This window comes from Ixodes scapularis, unplaced genomic scaffold (genome assembly GCF_016920785.2).
Source record: "Ixodes scapularis isolate PalLabHiFi unplaced genomic scaffold, ASM1692078v2 PGA_scaffold2__306_contigs__length_199485367, whole genome shotgun sequence".
Lineage (NCBI taxonomy): Eukaryota > Metazoa > Arthropoda > Arachnida > Ixodida > Ixodidae > Ixodes > Ixodes scapularis.
Window position 1 is genome coordinate 59,732,723 of NW_024609857.1, and position 9,796 is coordinate 59,742,518.

At 57.5% G+C, this 9,796-nt stretch overlaps 1 protein-coding gene across 2 annotated transcripts; it reads left to right on the plus strand.

The window, feature by feature from the left end:
- Positions 1-1,869: 1,869 nt before the first annotated feature.
- On the plus strand, positions 1,870-9,386 carry LOC120849891. Of its 2 annotated transcripts, none has more exons than XM_040222167.3 (2): positions 1,870-2,617; positions 9,013-9,386. In XM_040222167.3, coding segments are annotated over exons 1-2 (528 nt in total). In that variant the 5' UTR covers positions 1,870-2,091; the 3' UTR covers positions 9,015-9,386. The 2 variants fall into 2 exon arrangements, with proteins under 2 accessions (XP_040078101.1, XP_040078102.1); XM_040222168.3 differs by having other exon boundaries at positions 1,870-2,612; positions 9,008-9,386.
- The last annotated feature ends 410 nt before the right edge of the window (positions 9,387-9,796 follow it).

The window sequence follows — 9,796 nt, forward strand, 5'->3', positions numbered from 1 at the left end:
AGTCATAAAAAAAAAAAAAAAAAAGATTAAACGATACTTGCACCCACGTGTAGTGCACGTGACCCTGTCACATGCGAGTTGGGTGGTTGGTTGCATGGGAGTGGCAGAAGCGTTGTGCTCGCTTCCTCCCGGGGCAGGGTTTATGTGAGCGAGAGGAGGCGAGGCCGAGGCCTCGAGGCGCAGACGACGGACTGCGTTGAGCTCGTCGCGGTCCATCGTGCGTCTGGAAAGTTCTACCAAACGAAACTGGAGAAGTGGACGCCCTGCGATGTGCCAGCTTTGCGCGCCGGAGAGCTGCAACCTCTCCGGCGTGAAAGCGAGACCGGCGAGACGTGCGAGGCCCTGATGGGCGGATGATGAACCACGACGACAGGACGAGCGGAGCCGCTCTGCTGTTTGTGTAAAAACGAAAGTGCGTGGCGCCGCAGAGACAAATATAGGGCTTTGCAGTGTGAACAGTACAGAAACCTTCCGCAGGAAGTTTCGTTAACCGGCATATTACGTCCTGAACGCACTAACGTGAGCTTATATTAGCGGTTGACTTAGATTTCTGAGAATTACCGAACTGCCCAAACGATGGATTTCGGCCCGTTGTTGCAACAGTGACTGGACTTCATCGAAGTGGAGTGGAGTTTCGTTCGCTTTAAATTTGATGAATTCGACAGTCGTGCCACATATATGTGCCCCTGCCAAGTCAAATTGCGTAGGTGTAACGTTGGTCATGATATATATTAATAAAACAATTAATAGTCAAACTCAACCATGGTTCAATATTGGTTGCGATGTACACAAAGAACATTCCCAAACGTATTGTGAAGTTGTGTGAGTGTCCACAAAACGTTTCACAGGGGCGTGCACAAAATAAGGCTGTCAAAATTTGTATTTAAATTTCTGCCGGTGCAAAACACTGTTCTCAAGCTGAACGAACCCACGCACATTTAGAACGCTGGTATCCAGAAAGTCGCCGACGAAGTGATCTGGGCCGGACGCATCTCGCATCGGCTCCGTGAACTTTCAAGTTTTCAGCGAACCTCCTGCACTGTAGTTCCAAATCTTTCTCCACCAACATGCGGCGAAACGCGAGAGAAACCTCCGTACACCAAATTCTTGGGTGAGCGGGCCGTTTTTGTCTCAAGTTTTCACCGTTTTTCTTGACGAAACGAGGCGCCGCTTCGCTCAACCTCACGCGCTATTGAAACAAATTGAGGGCGGCCGCAGCCGTTGCACCGACGTCAAGTTGGACACCCCGGAAACGGAGCCATTGAGGTAGAAGGAGAAGAAATCACTCCACTCTGCTGGTGGATGTTGGAGGCCGGTCTTACTCAAGGCCCGAGCAGAGAAGAAAGCGCGAAACCCTAGCGGCCGGTTTTCAACCAAACCGCACTTTCGGTAGGAAGAACGGGCGGGAAGGGCCGAGCTCCAATAAAGAAGGCGCCAGTGCCTCCGAACCTTCCGGAAGACGATGCAAAGATAGTTTTTCGACTTCAGGGCGGTTTAAACGTAGAAAGAAGACAGAGTCTTGGGCCCAACGCAGCATTCAACGCGCGGCGCAGCTCTCGTACCGGAACAAGCAGGACACGATGCTTTTCGCTTCAACGAGGAGCAAAATACGCTCATCGTGAGCACTCCGGCACTCGAAAACGCCGTCAAGTACGGAGGACTGCACTCTGTAAGTCTCGAGGGACAAACCTACGAAAATGTAGCGGACGCAATACCGCTGGACGACACCATCAAGGATGGGATTCACGGGATACCGGACGAAGACTCCGAGCAAGACGTTCTAAAAAACCTAGTCACGGCGAGGAACCCCAACGTGCTTCATGCCAGACGGATGGGTTGTTCCAAGTCGGCGGTCGTGCTTTTCAAGGGCCAGAAGGCGCCGTTCTGGATCATGAATGGTAACGTGGAGTACAAATGCCACCTGTATAAGAAAAAGATCGAAGTGTGCGGTACGTGCGGCGGAGTCGGACATCGAACCGACGTGTGTCCGCGGCCGAAAGAGCATCGGTGCAAGAATTGCAACGCTCTAAACCCGACAGATGGCCACCCGTGTTCGCCGTCGTGCGGCATCAGCGGCAATAGGCTAACCCCATGGGTGACACACGGTGCAAGCAGCGTTTCAAGACGCCGTGCATCCCGCAGTGGGAGAAGAAGAAGGAACAAGAGGAGAGTACGTTCAAGGATAAGGACTTCCCGCCGTTTCCCAAAAGACGGTTGCGGTCACGGAGCCGAGCCTCCGTGCGGTCGACCTCGCGGCAGCGGTCCGGCTCCAGGAAGGGGACCAGCTCCCGACAGCGGGTCATCTGGGCCGGGGTGACCGACCACAACGCCTCGGTCAAGAAGAGCAAGGAGGCCCAGACGCAAAACGCCAAGTTCGACAAGATCCTCGTCATGATGCGACAACTAAAAAAAATAAGGCTCTATGACCAAGAGGGAGAATATACCGAATTGTTGACGGGGGTCGACAGACTGGTCACGTACCGAGACATCCGCGATTATTACGCTGGCGAAAGGACGCGCTACCCTACGGCGCATCCCTCGCTGGACAAGAGACAAGCGGTAGCGTGGTGGCGACTACAGACAGGCACCTACCCCAGCCCTGCCCAGCTCAGCCGATTGTCACGATCTTTCTGGAACGTGGACGAAGGGGGCCGAAGCACCCGCCGAGGAGAGACGACACGCAGCCTGGTTGTGAGGGTGGACGATGTCTGACCGGAGCGGCGTGCGCTCAACGGTGTTTATTCGTGTGGTGAACAATGTTGCCCACCGAGGCTGGCGGCCATCGGCGGGTAGACGGGAGAGGGCGCTACATGCTTGTCACATCCCTCCCCCCCAGTTTGTTTTTCCTAAAACAAAATATATATAAAAAAAAACACACGGCCGACACCAACTCGGCGTCTGCTCGTACCAAGTCCTGGCTGGTCGACGGCGAAGATCACCCAGGCGAGTAGCGGTCAGGTGGCCTTCGCTGCCGCGTACTCCGCCTGGGCACTGGAGTCGATGGGCCAGGTGGGGCAACGCCGGGCGCTGCCTGTACCGGTCGCGCTCCACCCGGTGGAGCTGCAGGGACCGGATAAGGGATTGGCACCGGTCCAACTGGTGCCTGAGGAGTGGCGACGCTTGTCGCCTCCGGGGTGGGTGGCGCTCCGCTGGCCACGACTGGTGCTGTTGGGTCCCCTGCAGGCTGGTCCTCAGAAGCGACGACCGAGGGTGGAAGCCAGGTCCCGAGGCGAGGCCTGACATGGTCGGCGTGCCGGTGCCAGGTGGTCCCGTCGGGCATGCGGACGAGCAGCGACGAGGCACTCGCTGGTGAAACCACACGCCCGGCAGACCATGGTGGGCCAGGACGGAAGTTCCTGGCGTACACCGACGCTCCCGGCTCCGGCAAAGGCCCGGGACGGCACCCTCGGTCAGCAGCCAGCTTCTGCTTCAGCTGCTTAAGGAGCGCCGTGGACCGGAGGTCTGGATGCAAGACGTCCAGGGGGGTCTTGACCATCCGGCCCAGCAGAAGCTCGCAGGGGGCACGGCCAGTGACCTCATGCGGTGTGGTCCGGTACTGGAACAGTACCCGGGCCACCTGCGTCCGAAAATCCCCGGGCTGGCTCCTCTTCAGCTTGTTCCTGAGGGTCTGTACCACCCGCTCTGCTGCACCATTGGAAGCGGGGTGGTACGGCGGAACCAGCATCCGGCGGATCCCATTTCTCTGCAGCCAGTCGAGGTACTCGGCGCTAGCGAAAGCGGGACCATTGTCGGACACAATAATGTCCGGCAATCCCTGCGCCGCAAAGACCTGCCGCAGCGCCGCAATGGTCGCGCTTGCCGAGGGACTGGTGACTGGCAGTGCCTCCACCCACTTGGAGAAGGCGTCCACTACCACCAGGAAGTAGTGGCCCTTGAAGGGTCCCGCATAGTCCACATGCAAGCGGGACCACGGCCTCTGTGGGAACGGCCAGGGGGTGATTTCCACGTGGCGCGAGGCTCGCTGGTTCTCCTGGCAGACCTGGCAGCCTTGCACCTGGTGCACGATGTCCTGGTCCAAGCCAGGCCACCAAACGTGCGACCGTGCCACCATCTTGGTCTTTTCGATGCCAGGATGCCCCGCGTGCAGCAGCTGCAGCACCTTGGCCCGCAGACTTTGTGGAATCACCACCCTGGAACCCCACAGGAGGCAGCCTTGCTCCAAGCTCAGCTCGGCACACTTGTGGCTGTACGCCTGGTGACGCAGCTCCTCCCCTCGGGCAACCGCCTTGACCACCTGAGACAGGACCGGGTCCCGGCTGGTCGCCTGCGCCACCGCAGTCCTGGTGAGCACCCCCGGGTAGGCCCGCTCCAGCAGGAACACGTCAGCTGGCTCTGGAACGGCAGCAGGCACCTCCGGCAGGGGCAGGCGGCTCAGGGCATCAGCAGGTCCCAAGTCCTTCCCAGGGCGGTAGACCAGCTTGTACCTGTAGGCTGCCAGCGTCAAGGCCCAGCGTACCACACGAGGCGATGCTTGCACTGGGACCGCCTTGTCAGGTCCCAGCAGCCCCAGCAGCGGCTTGTAGTCCGTGACTGCCTCGAACTGCCGGCCCCACAGGTACTGATGGAAGCGCTGGACCCCGAAGAGGAGGGCCAAGCCTTCCTTGTCAAGCTGGCTGTAGCGTTGCTCCGCCGCATGTAGTCGACGAGAAGCAAACGCCACAGGACGTTCCTGACCATCCTGACCCCGGTGCGACAGGGCGGCTCCTACCCCGTACGGCGACGCATCCACGGTGAGGACCACAGGCTTGGCCGGATCGAAGTGCACAAGCACTGGAGCCTTAACGACCAGCTCCTTGCTGCGCTGGAAGGCCAAGTCCTGCTCCTTCTTCCAGGCCCACTGCTGCCCATCACGAAGCAGGCGATGCAGCGGCTCTAGATGCGTCGACAGGTTGGGCAGGAACCTCCTGTAGAAGTTGATGAGGCCGAGGTAGCTCTGAAGCTCCTTCTTGCTCTTGGGCTTCGGCGCCTTGAGCACGGCCTCAATCTTGCGGGGTGCCGGGGCCAGGCCAGCCTGGGAGATGATGTGTCCCAGGTACTCCACGCTGGGGGTCAGGAACACGCACTTGTCCAGCCTCAGCTTGAGACCGGCGTCCTGCAATCGTGTCAGGACTTTGCGCAGGTTCTGCAGGTGGTCCCCGTCGTCGGTACCGGTAACCAGGATGTCGTCCAAGTACACCGCCACGTGCCTCATGCCCCTGAAGAGGTTGTCCATCTCTCTCTGGAAGATGGCTGGGGCTGAGGCCACGCCGAACGGTAGGCGCGTGTACTGGAAGAGTCCCATCGTTGTCGAAATGGTGACATACTTCCGGGCGGCATCCTGGAGCACCAGCTGCTGGTAGGCATCTCGAAGGTCGAGCTTAGTGAACTTCTATCCCCCGGACAGAGCCGACCAGAGGTCTTCTACCCGAGGCAGCGGGTACTTCTCGACGGTAGCGACGGGGTTGATGGTGACCTTGAAGTCCCCGCAGATCCTGACGCGGCCGTCTCGCTTGAGGACTGGGACAATTGGTGCAGCCCACTCGGAAGTCTTGACGGGCACCAGGATACCCTCTCGCTGCAGCCGTTACAGCTCCTGGGTGACCCCGTCCTTCAGGGCAAACGGCAGCGTCCGCGGCTTGAAAAACCGAGGCCGGGCTCCCTCGGGTACGTGGATGCCGACCGTCGTGCCGGCAAAGGTGCCCACCCCCGGCTGGAACAGGGACTGGAAGTCGGTCAGGAGGCTCGGGACGTCTCGTACCACGTGCAGCGCAGCTTCTTGGTACTCCGGCAGCCGAACACCCAGCGAGTGAATCCAGTTTCGGCCCAGCAGCGTCGGCGACGACCCCTTGGTTAAGTAAAGGGGAAGGATTGCCTCCCTGTCGCCAAGGCGAACGCTGACTTGGGCCCGACCCTGGACCTGGGAAAGCTGCCCGGAGTAGCTGCGCAGCATGACGTCAGACGCCTCGATGGACACGCCAGGGAAGGTCCGCTTGAACAGCTTCCCGGGCATGACCGACACGCTGGCCCCCGTGTCCAGCTCCATGGTGATGGGGTGGCCGCAGATTTCGACGGACACCAAGTAAGGTGGCACAGACGATGGGGGCTTACTCGTCTGCCACACGTCGAAAATCTGCGGGTCCTCGGCCACGACGTGGACCCTGGCTGAAGACGAACCCGGGCCTGGTGCCGCTCGTCCCCGCCGCGTTCTCTTGCGACGGCCACCCTGGCCGCGGGCTTGACTGGAACCCGGGCTTGAACCAGGCTGCTGCTGCTGCTGGCCGCCGCTCGTCCTCCCCCCTCGGCAGACACGTGCGAGGTGCCCAGTTCTCCCGCACGTGAAACATTGTGCGTGGACGAACTGGCACAGTGAGGGGGAGTGAGCAGCACCGCAGCGGCTGCAGACACCGCTCCTTGCCGCCATCTTGTTCACCGCCGCTTGCGTCGACGGTGAGCCGGCCGCACGCGCTATCTCGCTGGCGTCTTTCGCTGCTGCTTCCATCGCCAGCGCTGCCTTCACCGCGTCGTCCAGCGAGGGTTCGGGGAGCTCCAGGAGTCGCGTCTGCATGGCAGGGTTGTTGATGCCGCAGACGAACCGGTCCCGGAGTAGCGAGTCCAACTGGTCGCCGAAGGCGCAGGTGCTCGCTAACCCTCGTAGCGCAGCGACGAACTGCCCGAGGGTCTCCCCGTCCTGGCGGCTCCGGTTGTTGAAGCGGAACCGCTCCATAAGCGTGGACGGCGCCGGGCTGAAGTGCGAGCGCAGCGTGGCGAGCAGCTCACCCAGCGTTTTAACGTGCGGCGTGGCCGGCTTGAGGAGGTCGAGCAGGAGGCTGAAGACTCGGGTCCCGCAGCTGGCCAGGAAGATGTCCCGTTGTTTCCCCTCGGGCGTGTCGTTCGCCCGGAAGAACACGTGGACTTGTTCTTCGTAGACTGGCCAGGCGGACCCATCTCCGTCGAACGGCTCGAGCCTCCCGTAGAGCGGCATGGCGACAGGAGCGGGCGGCGGTGTTGCGACTCTCTCGGCGGCGTGGGCCGAACCGTGCACGTTGGTAGCCTCCAGTGCCACGGTTCCTCGTCGCCAGTGTCACGATCTTTCTGGAACGTGGACGAAGGGGGCCGAAGCACCCGCCGAGGAGAGACGACACGCAGCCTGGTTGTGAGGGTGGACGATGTCTGACCGGAGCGGCGTGCGCTCAACGGTGTTGGATGGATGGATGGATGGATGTTAATGGCTATTCCCTTTGTAACGGGCGGTAGCTTGCGCCACCTAGCCTAAGTCTAAAAAGACAAAAACGTGATTCCTCCCGCCCTTTTAAGACCAATTTTTGTCCCCCAACTATCACCAGGCAGTGTGGGATATCACCAGGATGACCTTCGGGGGATCGGGCAAAAAAACTAAAAAAACATCACCCCCCTGCCTCTTCCCCCCGGCGAGGGAGTCGCCAATTTTCCTCTGGTCAAACCTTTTCGGCGTTACCCCAGCACCGGACCCACTGGGAGACAGGGTTGAGACTTTGGGCCGGAGCCACGCGGGAGGGAGTCCCAATTTTCCTCTGTCCCGCCTGTTCCCAGCTGTGCTAGTTAGTTTTCCATCATTTAATTTTCCCTAGATAATTTCCACCAATCTTCTAATCGTCTCTTTGTCACTGTAATCTGTTTTTCTACCATCCCTCCATCGTCGCCAGTGAAACCCAGGGCCCCGGCCAAATCCGTTACCCCTTCAGGGAGGGCAGGACGAAGCCTCGTGCACTTCAAAACCAAGTGCTCCAGTGTCTCGCTATCATTATGGCAGGCGGCACATAATGTGTCGGTCTCCTGAAATTTAGCCCTATACGTCTTTGTCCTCAAAACTCCCGTTCTTGCCTCGAACAGCAAAGCACTTCCCAGTGAATTGTCAAATAGCTTTTCCTTTCTTATCTCCTGCTTTCGTGACCTGTACACTGCTAAAGCTGATTTCTCCTGCATTCTCCCCTCCCAAATTTTCCTCTCCGCCTCTTTCACCTTCTTTTTCACTGACGTAGTCTGTTCAGCCCCATCACCAGTGTGTAGATATTTAAATGTAAGCTTTCGGGTTCGGTTTGTCCATTTTGTGTTTAAACTTTTCATGTATAAATACTTGAATACCTTACGTGCCCACCGCGTATCCTCCATTTCAGTCAACCTTTCTTCAAATTTCAACTTACTAATTGCCTCCCTGCTCTCAAAAGACGACCATCCCATGTCCCCCTGTACTCCCTCATTTGGTGTTTTTCCATGTGCTCCCAGCGCCAATCTGCCTACGCTTCTTTGTCGAATTTCTAGCCCTGATTGAACCTCAGATTTCATGCACAGCACTGCATTGCCAAATGACAGTCCTGGCACCATCACTCCCTTCCATATACCTCTGACCACTTCATATCTGTTATAGTTCCATAGTGCCTTGAGCTTCATAATAGATGAATTTCTTTTCCCTTTTCTAATTGTATTCTCCTCGTGTTCCTCCAGATATTTCCTTCCTTCATTGAGCCAGACCCCTAGATATTTGTACTTTTCTACGTGTTCTATCACTGTGTCCTGTATCTCCAGGGGTCCCCCCTTCTCATCGTTGAAAACTATTATACCCGACTTGTCCCTACTGAATTTTAGTCCTAAACTGTCCCCTTCCCTGCTGCAAATCCTAATCAGTTCCTGTATTGTCTCACGGCTTTCTGATACGAGTACAATGTCGTCTGCATACATTAACCCTGGCAATAGTTGATTTACCTTATGTCCTTCCTCCATGTAATTCAGGTCAAAACCTAGGTTGCACTGTTCCAATCTTTTTTCCATCTCACTGAGGTATATCATAAAGAGCAGGGGAGACAATGGGCAACCCTGTCTAAGTCCTCTTTTTATTGCTGCTGGTTTTGTAGTTTCGGCTTCCCATTTTATAATGGGAAGCCGAAGTTTATTCGTGTGGTGAACAATGTTGCCCACCGAGGCTGGCGGCCATCGGCGGGTGGACGGGAGAGGGCGCTACATGCTTGTCACACCGATGACATCCGTATCGCTACAAGGGAGACTGCCAGCTATGCGGTGCAAGAGCGACTCCGCCACATGGTATGGGAATGCAGCCGGCTCGACCGTAAAGCCCAACCGCTACGAAAAAAGATCACCAACCAAGAGAACTGGGCAGCTATTCGCCGCTGGAGTCCAAGGGATTCTGGCCGCCGCCTAAGGTGTGGTTGTAAGGGGACTCCTAGATCTATTTCCGACCAATCGCTTAGTCTTTCTGGGCGCAATTAAAGGTTGTCTACTACTACGCATCCACTTGCTCGATGGTAACCGACTCTAAAAAAACATCATGCTTGAGTTCCTTGTTACGCGGCCAAATAAAAGGCAGCAGGCGCAGTCAGCCCTTGCAATTTATGAACAGGACCAGGGTAGAATATGGTCTCACTCAGTTCGTAGACGCAATCACCATGTACCATTCAGTGGTCACGCATGGCTCATATTTGAAAGAATGATTGGCGAGGAGAATAAGAAAGAGGCGAGCGACACGGGAGGTTGGCTTCGGAAAGCTACGGCTGACGTCATGCCTTCCTCGTGGCCGTACGCCGTACCGCCTGCGAGAAACAGGTTTCCTACGTTCGCGTTGGGTCCCTGTGTACGTCACACGGCAATCTTTGCAGCGCCCTGTGCTGCGCTGCGTTGCCCACATGAGATGAGAAACCTTCAAGCACATTACTCTGCGCCCTTTTTTGAATGGGCCATCGTTTTGGATAGGCCACCATTCTGTTTTGAATGGGCCATCGTGCGCGGGCCACGCGACAAAAAAGCA

Bases quoted from the DNA above. Each gene is read 5' to 3' on its own strand.
- LOC120849891 (XM_040222167.3), top strand. From the start codon at position 2,092: ATGGGTGACACACGGTGCAAGCAGCGTTTCAAGACGCCGTGCATCCCG.